We start from the raw sequence: 15793 nt of genomic DNA on the forward strand, positions 1-15793 counted from the left end.
CAGTGTCATCTTATTTTTACCAGTAAATTCTGCATTTATTTTTTCTTGGATACATAGTTTCTGACAAAGGTTGTTTGTATATTTAATAACTCCATGTCTTGCAGATAGACCCGTTCATGATTCTGTATGTGGAACATTGTACTGTTAAATTAGGCTTGACATAGACAGAATGATATCTACCTGAGAATGGTCGATGTGCATATATCTGCTTGTCCTTGTACAACTCAAACAAGGACCAGGAACCTGCCACGATGATCATCTAATGCAGATAGTGGAACATGTTCTGTACTTCTGATCTTTCACTTTAAAATCTCCTTCTATTGCTGATCTCCCATCCCCCCATTTATTGTACAGGTATCATAGGGTTAAGAAGTGAAGGGCATTCCCGTAATGGGGTGACAAACAGGAATAAAAGCAGAAGAAATTGTAATTCAACTCATCAGCGCCCATCCTGAACTGTTTTGTATGTATAACATTTGATGCCCTTTCTTATGTCCCAAAAGTATGTAATGATAGATTCACCTAAAAAAAAAAAAAAAAAAAAGGAAGCAAACTTCTGTAGTCTCTAGTCTTTTTATGGTTCGGTAAGCAGAGCTTCCCTTTTTATGTTTAAAACGTGTATGCTTGTTTTTTTTCTAGGTGCACAACTATGGAGAGGTATAGTCAAAAGGTATAGTGAATTTTGTTACATATCTTTATTATGCTGTAGTTCTTTACATCTGATAATGTATGAATATTCCTTTTATAATAAAGCCCTTCCATTAAAGGACTTTTGTGCTCCACGAAGATACAATAATGCATTATTAAAGTGTTTGTTACCCCAATATTTCATAGTCCTGATATGCGTATGTTGTCTTATGTGTACTATGTACTTGTGTTAAAAAGTATCCTGTTCTCTTTGTATTTCTTCCTTTGTGTGAAATACCTGGTGATCCTGCCAGTCCCCCTGCTTTCCTGTTTCAAACTGACACACTAGGCATAAGAGCACACCCTTGGCAGTGTGGTCAGTTTTCTGGCTGTGGTGGGAGACAGCCTGCCTGTCCTCCAATGGTCAGACTTGTGCTGACACGCCCCCCTCCCACACACAACTCGTCATCAGGAAGATCAGTGTATTTCTCTTTCTCTGCCTTCTGCTGACACCCCATCCCCCTGCAGCCTCCACTCTCACCTTTCTAAGCCCCCTTTACAACTAAGAACAGAGGTCATGTCATTACTTATAGGAAATGAAAATATTTTATATATGTGTGTGTGTGTGTGTGTATATGTATATGTATATATATATATATATATATATATATATAAAATATTTTCATGTGTAAAACCTTGGATTGTGAGCATAATAAAAGAAACATGCATGTAAACCAAAGCACTTGTATATCAAAGCAAAAGGTTTGTACACCTACACTGTAAAAGTACGGTGTTGGTGTACAAACCTTTTGTATGTTTAGGATGTTAAGAGTCCAAACACGAATATATCCCATTTCCTCTTTCTGTATCAAAGCAAATTTCCCCATAATAAATAATGGAAACACAAATTATTCTTTCCACAACCATTTATTCATAGGTCCTTCAGTTTATAGCCCTTATAAAAAGAATATAGCAATGTGACCAGGTTGTGTAACCATAAAATGTCCATCCCCAAGGGGATTCGAAGCAAAATCCAGCAGGAGCTACAGAGTATAAAAGAGAAGAGAGGCGCCTCTAAGTGTAGCAATATATTGCTAAATGTTGTACCTTCATTAAATGTAACCATATTGCTACACTTAGAGGCACCTCTCTTCTCTTTTATACTAAGTGACATGACGCTACTTGTATATCAAGTCAAAATGTATTTAAAATCTTGCAAAACACTCTCAAATCAAGGTTTTACTGTGTTTATATATATATATATATATATATGTGTGTGTGTGTTTATATATAATATACACATACAGTGCCTTGAAAAGTATTCATACCCCTTGAAATTTCCCACATTTTGCCATGGTACAATCAAAAACGTAAATGTATTTTATTGGGATTTTATGTAATACTCGCAGGGAAATGCAATTAGTGGACCTCCCAGCTGTTGCAGAACTACGAGTCCCATGAGGCATAACAAGACTCATACAGCCACAAGCATGACACCCAGAGGCAGAGGCATGATGGGACTTGCAGTTTTGCAACAGCTGGAGGTCCGCTAATTGCCTATCCCCAACACTAAGTGGCACATGATTGTGACGTGGAAGGAAAATTCGAAATGGTTTTCAAAATTTTTTGCAAATACCTGAAAAACTTACATTTATATTCCGCCTCACCCATAGTTCATTGTTAGTTTCAGGTGCACTACCAGGGGCTGAAATGCTCCAGGAAAGCTCTTTTCATGCTGAGCTAATCAAAGTGATTACAGTTGAAAGTCAAATGGCTTTGTGTGCCATCGAGAAGGCGATTAGCTACACCTTATTGAGTTAACAAGCCATTTTTAGGAGGGGGTGATCTTTTCCAACTCAGTGTTTCAGTTTTTGAATTTTTACTTTTTTTTTTTTTTCCCCGGACATGTTGGTGTTATATCTTGCACTGTAAATACAGCTGGATAAAACAAAATCAGGCTGCAAAGCAACAGAATGTAATTATTTTTAAGGGGGATGATTCTTTTCTATACCCACTGTATATGTACACTATATACACAAACGTTTTTCCTTAGATTTCTATTGTATTCCTGAATACGTTTTTTTTTACAAGGTAAGCATTTAGATATGCTTTAATAAAGCTATTTCCAACATTGATATCTTTGTATTTAAAGTGGTGTTCCACCCTAAAAAGATAAAAATAAAATCATGAATGTGCCTAAAAATAAAAAAAAATTAGAATTAGAACCTCTAAATGGCTGTTACTAGGAGGTCCCTCGTAGTCTGCCTCTTTCAGTGCCTGGGCTCTTGACATCACTTCCCCTCAGCGCAGGAAGGGCTAAGCTCTGCCCCCTCCCTCTTGTCAATCATTGCGCGGCCAATGACGGCATGCGGCGCTGCTCATTCATGCGCAATGGGTGCCCGGCTGTGGCTTCACAGCTGGGTGCCCACAGATACAATGCTGGCGACGCTGAGCGGAGGGGGAGACGAGCGGGGCTTCGATCCACCGCATCGCTGGACCCTGGGACAGGTAAGTGTCCGATTTGTTAAAAGTCAGCAGATGCAGTATTTGTATTTTTTTTTTGTAAATGAGAACCCCTCTTTAAAGCAGTCGTTCAAGGGGACAAAAGTCGGTGATTTAAAAATCAAAGAGGAGCTTCAGTCAGTATGGTAAAAATTTTAAGTCAACAGGTACAACAACTGTTAATAAACAGACACTCATCTATCCCAGGATCCAGCGCTGTGCTCACCCAATCCCTTTTCTCCACCTATCTTCAGTCCCTGATGCTGTTATCTTAATTGTGGGCACTTGACTGTGACAACTTGCGGCTTTACAGCCGAATGCCCACTGCGCATGCACAAGTCGCACTTCACATTGTGAATGGACACACCACAGATCCCGGAAGACTACGGGGAAAGAGGGAAGGAGGAGAACTTCTGCTCGGATCTCCGAGGTGATCTGAGCAGAGTTGGGAAAACTGTGTCAAACTAGGTACCCCCCCCCCACAAAAAAAATGCCATTGCTGAAAGAGGATAGGGGAGAAGGCCTTAAAGCGGAACTTCCCCTTTTGGGCGAAGCTCCGCTTTTAAGTCCAGCTTTCGGACCACGTTTTTATATTTTCAGATTTAAAAATGAATTGTCCACAGCTCCCCAGCCTCAAACCACCCCCTTTCCCCACTTGCAGAATCCTGTGGTTTTTCACCCTGCTGGCTCCTGTCATTATATGAATTTGGCACAGCCATGTGTGACTCTGCTGGCAAAGCTATGCCATATGTTTACAGATATCTGCCACAATGTTGTTCTCAATAGAGCACACGTTGGGTGATGTCACTGCACTTGTAGTCCATTGATATTTACTTTAGCTCTGTAGCTGGTGGTACTGAGCTGGAAAGAGTCTACATCAGCCGAGCACCCATAATCCACTGATTGTGGTTACAGCTGGTTCAAAGGCAAAAAATAATAATAAATGCATATTTTTGCAATATGGGCACATTATTTATTATTATTATTATTAGAATGTATTTTATTTATTTTAAATTTATTTTTGTGAAACATGGAATTTTTCTTTTTAACAAAAAAAAAGAAGAAAATCTGAATTAGCTTATTACTTTAAAGTTTTTATTTTTGCATACTTATGATTGCATGATTTAATTAAAAACAAAATTCCCCTTATTCAGAGCTAAGTGAACATTCATTTTGCTAAATGGGCATTCCTGATACATATCTGAATTACAAAGTTTGTAATAGGATGGCATTTTTATCTTACATGTCCCAGACGGTGTCCTCATACTACCCCTGTACAGTATCTGCCAATAGTGTCTGTATTTTCTGGAAGCTCATGCGTGGATGAAGTTCCATCATTAACACCTCTATTCATTAGAACCAGCTTTCCTCGTAACTCACTTCTGAGAACTACTGTACTACTTCTGCACTATTTTTAAAGTTATAAAGTATGATATAGTACATGTTATGCTACAAAGCTTGCACTATAGATTTTGGTGTTCGGTAAGGCCTAGCGCAGTAACTCATAGCAACTTATAATTCACCTTTAACTTGACTGAACTGAGTGAAGTACAATGCGAATGGGATGGTGTCCTTTTCACGCTGTTATTTTTCTTTGCATTGCCTCATTAAGCTTGTAATTTTTTGTATTAATTTTCATTGCCTCATTAAGCTTGTATTTTTTTTTTTGTATTTCTTTGCATTGCCTCATTAAGCTTGTATTTTTGCACACTAGAATTTTTTCACTTTGACATAGATAATTCTCCAGTGACAACAGTCTTATTGGAAATGTGTACTGAGGAAAACACCTTGGTTGGTGCTGATGATCTTGTTCCTAAAATGCTAGTTACCTGGCTCTCTCTGGCTCCAATTTTTTAGGTCACTGATCCGGATCAAGTATATCTCTAGGTCTCTAAGCGAATTAGTGGAAGCTCCAAATCATAAGTCAAATTCCCCAAAAAACTTTAATCGTGTCATGTTAAACTTGTACACAACAACCAACGTGTTTCGAGGGTTTAGACCCCCCTTCATCATGGCTATAATACAAAACAATAATGTAACTGAAAAAGAAAAAATTCTATGGCCTATATGGTGCTTCCATTACTTCTCTTACACTCTTTGACTTCTCTTAGAACCCCAATAGGGGGTACTGTGTTACATGTGTGCCCTGCTGATCCATTGGCAGTGACTAAAGGTATTAAAGCCAAGATAATCAGCATGACAGCCAAGATTTGCAGAATGAGAACTCGGCAATGCCATTCTCTGTGTTTCTCTCAGCAAAGGCTTGTTTTAACCACTAGCCGACCAGCCGCCATCATTATACTGCGGCAGGTTGGCTCTCCTGGGCAAATGGCTGTAGCTGTTCATCGGCCCTTTAAATAACCTTGGAGGCGCGTGCGTGCCGCCAGAGGTGCTCATGGCCACAGCGTGACATAGGAACTGATGCAATGTCTACCGAGCACCCTCATTTAAAAAAAAAAATGTGATATTTATTACAGCAAAATTGACGCTCTTTTTTTCTTTAAAGCGCAAAAAAGAGGTGATCAAATACCACCAAAAGAAGGCTCTATTTGTGGGGAAAAAATTACATCAATTTTGTTTGGGTACAACCCACACTATCGCAATTCTCAGTTAAAGATACGCAGTGCTGTTTGGCAAAAAATGGCCTGGTCATTAAGGGAGCAAATCCTTCTGGGGCTGAAGTGATTAACCATAGCTCCCAGTTGTCCCTCATTTGGAGCGACTGTTCCTCTTTGGATACCAAATCTGTAAAAAGCCTCTCTATCCTGCCCATTTGTCCTTTTTTGGTCTTATCTATGAGTGTCTATAAAAGTACATCATTTAATTACCAAAAATGTTATACAACACTAAATCTCTCATCCATCTTCTATGTCATTGCTATTATTAGTTTTAAAACTATTATAAAGTAAAAGTTGTGGTGAAAAATTTACACTTGTGAATTGAACCAATAATTTTTGGTTCACTAAATCTTCATAGTCCTAATAAAGGGGTCATGTCTTATGCCTACATACTGTCTGCTAAAAAGGTGTCCTTCGTTCTCTGTCCATCAAGTTGGGAGGTACAGTATGTTGTAACTAAAAGATCAAACTTGTATCAGTCTAAAACTTCCAGCAGGAGGCAGCATTGTAGGAAACTTGTGCATCACTCTATATGAACTATGGCACAAGCAAGCACATCCAGTAACAGATATTATTGGCAATGGCAAGTATACCGGTATTTTAAATATCTCAATCAGGTAAGAATTCAGTAAAGAATGGCTATACACGATTTATGTAATTTAAATTTGATAATGTTTTTATTAAATTATGTTATCAGGCTACCCTAAAACATGTATCCTTGATTGACTCCTTGCTAATGGGAACTGTATAATACAGCATATATTCAGAATGTCTGGTGCTGTGTATGCATATGTAAGCCCTAAAGCCTAATTCTGGAAAATTGAAAATTCTCTCCACTGTCAGGGTTAACTGCTCCTAGACAAGATTTACTTACCTGCTCCTCTGAGCTGATGGACCAGTCCCTGCAGTATCTTCTCCCCCATGTGCTAGTGGTCTAAGGTTCTGATGCCATCAAGACTTATGCAGGGTGCATAGCCCTGCATTTGGTGTGATGACTACAAAAGACTGTCGACCGCCAGAGCATAGGGAACACTGCATGTTCAAGGAACATAGAATGTGTTAAGTAAATGTGTTTTAAGGCTCCATTTACATTAGCGCATCTCCAAAGTCTCACACTTTCCAGTGCGACTTTGGAACGTGACTTTGATGTAATTTTTTGGGTGCATTTTTCATCCAACTTTACATTCTCTGGAAGAAAGTCACATCAAAGGTCAGACCAAAGTAGTGCAGGCACCTTTTAAACCACTTGCCTACCAGGCACTTACACCCCCTTCCTGCCTGGGCCATTTTTCAGCTTTCAGCGCTGTCACACTTTGAATCACACAAATAGAGCTTTCTTTTGGTGGTATTTAACCACTGCTGGGTTTTTTATTTTTTACAAAAAAAAAAGTGAAAAAAAATGTTTTAGCTTTTTTACTGTCAGTAAATAGTGTAACTAAGTAATTTTTCGCCTTCACTGATGTGCACTGATGAGGCGGCACTTATGGGCACTGATAGGCTGAACTAGTGGGCATTGATGATATGGCACTTATGGGCACTGATTAGGTGGCACTAATGAGGCACTAATATGCCGCACTGATAGACAGCACTGGTGGGGACTAATAGGTGGCATTAGTGGGCACTGATAGGCAGCACTGGTGGGCACTGATAGGCAGCATGGATAGGCGGTACTGATGGACATTGATGGGTGGCACTGATGGGTGACACTGGGCATTGACAGCAGTGATGGGCATTGATGGGCAGCACTGATTGCCAGCACTGACTGGCATCACTAATGGGCACTGATTGGTGGCACTTGTGGGCAGTGTTGGGCACTGATTGCTGCCACTGGTGGGCACTGATTGCTGTCATTGGTGGGCACTGTATCGTGACACTATCTTTCACTATTGTCATCAGGGCACTGATGATCAGTGCACTGATTATATTCCAAATGTCCCCCTGCGTGGAGATGCCGTGGATCGACTCTACTTGCTACACACTCTGTCAGTGTGAGGCGAGGAGCGGCAATTACTGGCACTTCCTTGTTTACACGTGACCTGCTGTGATTGGACACAGCAGATCACATGTTTCCACAGATCAGGGTCTCGCCGTGTCCTAGCAACATGGTGCGGCTGCGATCGATGCAATGTGCGCACCTTCGGGAGCGGGAGAGTGGCCGTTCTGGGGCACCGTCATATGACGGCATCCCAGAACAAGAGCCGCACCGCCCCGCTGTCATTTGACAGTGGGCAGGCGGCAACCAGTTAAAGGTTTCTGCAACTTTAAGTCTCACTGATTTAAACAGGTACCATTAAAAAGAATGGTGTGCGATGTGTCATGTGGCTTTGATGTCTAAAGTCGCATGACAAATCACACATATGTGAATGGAGCTTTACTCTCCCTAGAATAAACAAGCACAGTTTATACAATAAACAATCATTGCAGTTCAGAGGTCCTGCAGTTAAATAAATTCTATAGCCCCAGAGCCATAGATCCTTTTTTTTTTCTGGGGGAGGGTGGGTACAACGTTAAGCACCCAGAGGGGATTTAAGGCGGTGGGGGTTCCTGTGATGAATTGTGCTAACTGTGGCGGAAGCATAAAAACTTGGGCTTACTCACTGTGTATACAGTAACATATGGCACAGTCCTTGTACCTACAAAATATTCTTTAGATGCTATCCCATGAGTAAGAGTCAACAGACGCATACAAACCTAAACACAGGTAAGCTGTGTGCAGGAAAGCCGCATTTTTTCTCAAACCTCACCGGGTATTACCAATGCAGAAAGTGCCCTGTGTGTAACATAAATGGTTGTAGATCTAGGAGAAGTACCACCTTTAGATCTGCGGTGACTTCTAAGTCTTTCACGAGGCGGTGGTCTACTTGCTGGAGTGCCCTTGTGGCCTCCAGTATGTAGGGCGGACCAAACGTGCTCTACATGTGCGTTTGAATGAACACATTGGGAATATCCGTAGGGGGTATACCCAACATTCGGTCTCCAAACATTACCTTTTGGTGCATAATAGGGACCCTACCAACACAATTTTTTTGGGAATCGATAAGTTCAACCCCAATTGGAGGGGAACCCATTTGGTGAGAAGCATTTCAAAGCTTGAAATGATGTGGATACATAAACTAAAAAGTTATACCCCTCATGGCCTTAACATTGAAGTGGACGTAAATGCGTTCATTGACAATGCATGAACAACATATAACTGGTTTGAACAGCTTATATAGTTTAGGCTTCCTGTTTTACCTTTGACTGTAAACTTGGTGTGAGTTCCATGAGTCTTTGCTAAGTGATTTTTGTTTCCACCTGTGTTGTTTTTTACCCGGGGTTATCATTACATATTTTCTCTATGGTGGTAGCATCTTTTATATATACAACTGATAACGTCTGTATATACAACTGTTAATATTCAGATATAAAAAAAGGGAAAAAAAATATTTTTTCGCCGTATAGGCCCCTTTGCTTATCCATCTGGATTGTCTTGCCTGTGTTGATTCACATTTAATTTCATTTTTATTTTTTATATATTATTTTAATAAATATTATTTTAAAAAAAAAAAAATCTCAGGGGATGTTTTTTTTTCCTTTTTTCTTTTTTTGGACATGTGTATATACATGGGTCTGTAATATATTTGACCAATGAGAGGGGGAGGGGAAGAAAGGATTCTCTCTGATGAGAGATGACCTCTTTTGTTTTTATAAAGTTTTTTACATTCATTGTATATCTACATGATTTTTAGTTTTTAATCTGTGATTCCCAGGTAATTCTGATGGTTATTGGCAGAGGTCTGGCTTTGTGTGGCAGCAGGGCAATCTTTATCCTCCTTCCCTCATGCAATATGGTGGATTAGGAGATAATATGGGTATTTTTGTCCTTTTTCCCTTACTTAATATGGCGGATTGAGAGACTGCATGGAGCTCAGACCGAGGCTGTTTTGTTTGTGACTTGGTATATAGGCGGTGCGTCAGAACGCCTTCCCGCATCCCGTGAACACGTCCGTTCGTGACGAAACACGCGTAGGGAGGTAGGCGTTCTGACGTCTCCGCGTTCTACGCCCAACTAGGAAGTGCGGGCGGCATACGAGTCCCGGCCGGCTCGTTTTTCTTATTATTCGATCGTTTTCTTCTATGCACATGTGAGTGTAATATTTTACATTTTAATTCTACTAAACTAAGTGGTTTTATGCTATGCGAGTGCCTTTTGATTTCTTATATGATCCACGATACCCTCGTTCCTTGTCTTGAGGCTTCGTATCAGAGATAAAGGTTGTGTGGCGCCTGTGACGGTTCATCCAGAACTTCTGTGCTGTTGCCCTGTTGATCTCATTGACACTGAGATCTATAATTCTGGTAAGCGGCCCCTCTTCTCACTGGTGGAGGATTGTTTGGATTTTCTTTAACACAGAAATTTGTGGGTGTCCACTTCATATTTTCACCTTGGAAGAATCATCACTACTCTTTGGACATTTTGTTTTTCTATTTTATTATTTAATATATAATTTTTTGCCAGTCTTTTCTGTTTATTCACTACAATTAATTTACTGGTGTGTCGGTTTATTTTCTCTAATGTATACGATTTATATATAAGGGGTATATAATTTATGCTATTATTGGTTCTGATTCAAAAAAATTTTTCACTCATATGATGAAAAGTTATTATTCACTTATATAATTCAATTATTTGCATTTTTTTGGTCACATAACTTTTTTTCACGATTATTGATGAATTTTTGTGATTAGATTTATTTTTTCTGTTTAGGATTTTTTTTGTTTAGTTCTTTTAGCGCAGCTCACTTTTTTCACTTATCTAGTTTGGTATCGGAGTATTACGATTAGGGTTGCTGCTTGTAGGGAATTTATTTATTTGTTTATATTTTATTTTTTATAGTCTTTATCTTGTTTGAATAGCGCGGTTTACTCTTTATACCATTAAAAAGAATGGTGTGCGATGTGTCATGTGGCTTTGATGTCTAAAGTCGCATGACAAATCACACATATGTGAATGGAGCTTTACTCTCCCTAGAATAAACAAGCACAGTTTATACAATAAACAATCATTGCAGTTCAGAGGTCCTGCAGTTAAATAAATTCTATAGCCCCAGAGCCATAGATCCTTTTTTTTTTCTGGGGGTGGGTGGGTACAACCTTAAGCACCCAGAGGGAATTTAAGGCGGTGGGGGTTCCTGTGATGAATTGTGCTAACTGTGGCGGAAGCATAAAAACTTGGGCTTACTCACTGTGTATACAGTAACATATGGCACAGTCCTTGTACCTACAAAATATTCTTTAGATGCTATCCCATGAGTAAGAGTCAACAGACGCATACAAACCTAAACACAGGTAAGCTGTGTGCAGGAAAGCACACAGCTTACCTTCAGGAGGAAATTCATCAACATAGTCTGACTACTGGTCAATCAGCAATTGTTGTGCAGTATAGCATAAAGAGTGCAGGGGTTAGACGTATGTGCACAGAGTGCAGTGGCCAAGAGTGTGTCCTATGCAGCCTAGCCTAGCATATCGAGTGCACTGATCAGGAGTAGGTCTTATACAGCCTAGCATACAGAATGCAGTGGCCAGGAGTAGGTCATATAAAGACTAGCATACGGAGTGCAGTGGTCAGGAGTATGTCATATGCAGCCTAGGATACAGAGTGCAGTGATCAGGAGTATTTTATATACAACATAGCGTACAGATTGCAGTGGTTAGGTGTATGTCATATACAATGACATGTATATGTATGTGCAATGGTTGGTAACCTATTGGAACCTTCCATACTGGAATGATTGGTATGGCGTAATCATTTAGCAGGAAACAAGGTATGCAGAAAATATTTTTATCGTTCTACAAAATGCATTGTTATAGTACTCTATGCTGGAATTGGTTTTTAATTTACCGTGAATTGTTTAGTCTTATAAACCTGTGGTAGTACTGAAAGACGTGCAGTAACTCCTGGAAACAGCAGGGTGCTGCAGAAGACTAGAGGAGGTATCATGTAGATTGAAGCAGCCAATCAGAGCCTCCACTACAGTGGCCAGTCAAAGCTTACAGCAATAGGCAATGCAAAAAGGTGTTGTAGATTTTAGAACCAATAGTACGTCACTGTCACCACCCGAATACCATGCCCCGTGTCCAGGTGTAACCAGCTGATCCCAGCAATTGTGGTTGTGTGATCACTGATTTTACAGGTTTTTAGCTGAGTATTATATACCAAAGGAACATTCCATGCTTGCATTGTTTACAAGTCCTTCATTCACATATTATTTTAAACTTTGCAGTTCAGTATTTAAAACAAATCCTCCAGGACTGCCTATGTTTTCAGACTGGAATATTGACTGGTATGACTCAAATTGTTCCTATGGAATGAAAGTCTTCCCCATATCAAGTGGATGTAGTTCCCACTCTCGCATGCCATTGAACATCCTATGCTTGGTCAAGTATGATCTGTAATATCCATTAATCCAGCACAGCTTGTTCTCAGATGGTACTAAAAGGTGGAATTATATACTTGTAGCTCATACCCCTTCCCTTGATATATATAGCCTGCAGTTGTCAAGAGCACACTCTTCTTGAATTATCACTTTTTAATAGCAGAAATGCAAATCTCTTCTATGCAATTTCATATTTATTTAGCCTGTGACTTTTAGATGAATGTGGAACAGGATTGAAATGTACAGAAATGTCCGATGTTTGACCAGAATGGCCTGCAGCTTTAGAGGAACCTTATTGTGCTGTGTTGAGGCCAACAGTAAATATGAGGGCTGTACCAAAAGTAATGAAAAAATTTGACATACATTTTTTATTATAAGTGTTTCAAATTTCACATGTTCATAGAGCAACTCTTCATTTTCTTTTTTCATTGCAGGTAAATAATGGATTCCAAACAAAATCAACATGCCGTCATTGAGTTCATGATGGAGGGGTGCAGAAGGCTACAGGGTATTTACCAATTTGACACCATTCGCATAGGACAGAAGAGGAAGACGTTTAAGGAGGGGGACAAACCATGCAGTTAGAAACCATCAACTGCGATCACTGACACGAATCGTCGCCGAGTGGCACTTAATGATGGCATGTTGTTTTTTCATGGAATCCATTATTTACCTACCACAAAAAAAGAGTTACTGTAGAGGAAGAGTTACTTTAACAATATGATATTTGAACGACCTATGCAAGTCAATAAAAAAGTTATGTCTACTTTGGTATTATGAGGATAGTACAACCCTCATAAATACAGGTTGTGGGAGATGTTTTACCTGCTAAAGATTTACTCTTTCTGTCCATCCAGTCCTGGGATTTACACTGCTTAACCAAATAACACAGACTTGTCTGCCCAGATTTCAGTTTTATAATGATATTAACCGCTTCAGCCCTGGAAGATTTTACCCTCTTCCTGACCAGAGCACTTTTTGTGATTCTGCACTGCGTCGCTTTAACTGACAATTACGCGGCCGTGCGATGTGGCTCCCAAACAAAATGTACGTCCTTTTTTTCCCCACAAATAGAGATTTCTTTTGGTGGTATTTGATCACCCTGGCAGTATTTATTTTTTGTGCTATAAACAAAAAAAACAGGGACAATTTTGAAAAAAAACTATTTTTTTTCCCCCTCAGTTTAGGCCGATAGCCCCGGGAGGAATAACACCCCGGCATTGTTGTCCCCGGGAGGAATAACGCCCCGGCATTGTTGTCCCCGGGAGGAATAACGCCCCGGCATTGTTGTCCCCGGGAGGAATAACGCCCCGGCATTGTTGTCCCCGGGAGGAATAACGCCCCGGCATTGTTGTCCCCGGGAGGAATAACGCCCCGGCATTGTTGTCCCCGGGAGGAATAACGCCCCGGCATTGTTGTCCCCGGGAGGAATAACGCCCCATGATTTTTGTCCCCGGGAGGAATAATGCCCCAGCATTGTTGTCCCCGGGAGGAATAACGCCCCGGCATTGTTGTCCACGGGAGGAATAACGCCCCGGCATTGTTGTCCCCGGGAGGAATAACGCCCCGGCATTGTTGTCCCCGGGAGGAATAACGCCCCGGCATTGTTATCCCCGGGAGGAATAACGCCCCGGCATTGTTATCCCCGGGAGGAATAACGCCCCGGCATTGTTGTCCGCGGGAGGAATAACGCCCCATGATTTTTGTCCCCGGGAGGAATAACGCCCCGGCATTGTTGTTCCTGGGAGGAATAACGCCCCGGGCATTGTTGTTCCAGGGAGGAATAACGCCCCGGCATTGTTGTTCCCGGGAGGAATAACGCCCCGGCATTGGTGTTCTCGGGAGGAATAAAGCCCCGGCATTGGTGTCCCTGGGAGGAATAACGCATTGTTGTCCCCGGGAGGAATAACGCCCCGGCATTGTTGTTCCCGGGAGGAATAACGCCCCGACATTGGTGTTCACGGGAGGAATAAAGCCCCGGCATTGGAGTCCCTGGGAGGAATAACGCCCCAACATTGTTGTCCCTGGGAGGAATAACGCCCCCCGGCATTGTTGTCCCCGGGAGGAATAACGCCCCGGCATTGTTGTTCCCGGGAGGAATAACGCCCCGGCATTGTTGTTCCCGGGAGGAATAACGCCCCGGCATTGTTGTTCCCGGGAGGAATAACGCCCCGGCATTGTTGTTCCCGGGAGGAATAACGCCCCGGCATTGTTGTTCCCGGGAGGAATAACGCCCCGGCATTGTTGTTCCCGGGAGGAATAACGCCCCGGCATTGTTGTTCCCGGGAGGAATAACGCCCCGGCATTGTTGTTCCCAGGAGGAATAACACCCCAGCATTGGTGTTCCCGGGAGGAATAACTCCTTGGCATTGGTGGTCCCCGGCAGGAATAACTCTCCATCATTGGTGTTCACGGGAAGAATAGCGCCCCGTTTTTTTTATGATTTTATCCAATTAATCGAAAAAAGAATTGACCGAAAATAATCGTTTGTTGTAGCCCTAGTGTCACGTACCTGGTTAGAGAGCCCCGACGTGCAGGGAGCGGCGCCTCGTAAACCACCGGCTCTCGAGCCCCTGGTGATGGAGACAGGGGTTCAGGAGCCCGGAGGACACAAGTGCCTAGCCGGATAGCAGATAGCGGATACAACTGGAACTGGTGGTAACAGGAACGGCAGGTGCACCTGGCGTTGGATGTCAGTCAAGGACTGCTGGGCGGCTGGCACAAGTGGACCGGCAAGGTGGCAGAGTCAATGGGTGCCGGACTTCGGGCAGACAGGCGTAGTCAATCAGGCTGGGTCGGTAACTATCAGGCAGCGGAGGTACAGAAGCGAGAGGCAGAGGCGTGGTCAGTCAGGCAGGGTCGGCAACTATCTGGCAGCGGAGGTACAGAAGCGGGAGGCAGAGGCGTAGTCAATCAGGCAAAGGTCAAGGGCAGGCGGAATACAGGCAGAGTCCAGGAACAGGTCGGGTATAATATCAGGAACACAATCACGAACAAACAGCAGAAGTCTCAGGAACGCTGTAGACCGAACAGCGCCGAGGAGCAGGAGCTGTGGCCTTAAATAGTCTATTGGGCAACAGGATTGGTCGTACGGCCCGTTTGCGTACCCCCGCAGGTGGCCGTGGTTACGCTCGTGACCCCGCGCACGTCCGTACGGTGCGAACGCCCGCTTGTGTCGGCGCGCACCTGCGAACGTCTGTTGGGACCTGCGTGCACCCGCGCGTGTTTGTTCGCGTCGACCCGCGTCCGAGGGCGTCGGAGATCCCGTCGTACAGGAACCCTGCAGGTACGTCTCTTCTGTACGATCGGGGTAGTGGAACGACCGTGACATTGCCCCCCCCCAAAGGGCAACCTCCGGATGCCCAACTGCATCATCCTATCAGGATGGGACCTCTTAAAGGCTTGGACTAGTTTTGCAGCATGCAGGTTGGACTCTGGTTCCCACGAGTTCTCCTCAGGGCCGTAGCCCTTCCACTTTACCAAGAACTGGATCTGGTTCCGTCTCTTCCTGCAGTCCAGGATGGACTCGACCTCGTACTCCAGTTCCCCATCAATTGTCACGGGCTCAGGAGGATTGGTATTCCGGTCAACAAAGGGATCAGGAACCGCAGGCTTCAGTAGCGAGACATG

The 15793-nt window shown here is 42.5% G+C and overlaps 2 protein-coding genes across 3 annotated transcripts in view; one reads left to right on the forward strand and one right to left on the reverse strand.

Moving 5' to 3' along the window:
* RETREG1 (reticulophagy regulator 1) overlaps window positions 1-15793 on the forward strand; it is a 214595-nt gene that overhangs the window by 53343 nt on the left and 145459 nt on the right. Inside the window, exon 3 of the mRNA XM_077492018.1 lies at window positions 640-670. Coding sequence (XP_077348144.1) covers window positions 640-670 — 31 coding nt within the window. The remainder of the gene's footprint in view (window positions 1-639; window positions 671-15793) is intronic.
* The window catches only part of LOC143996766 (putative serine/threonine-protein kinase DDB_G0277449), a 63035-nt gene that overhangs the window by 26297 nt on the left and 20945 nt on the right, over window positions 1-15793 (reverse strand). The gene's annotated exons all lie outside the window — the stretch shown is intronic.

The sequence above is a fragment of the Lithobates pipiens genome, unplaced genomic scaffold (assembly GCF_037356315.1).
Source record: "Lithobates pipiens isolate NorthernLeopardFrog02 unplaced genomic scaffold, aLitPip1_a1.2 Scaffold_19, whole genome shotgun sequence".
Classification (NCBI taxonomy): domain Eukaryota; kingdom Metazoa; phylum Chordata; class Amphibia; order Anura; family Ranidae; genus Lithobates; species Lithobates pipiens.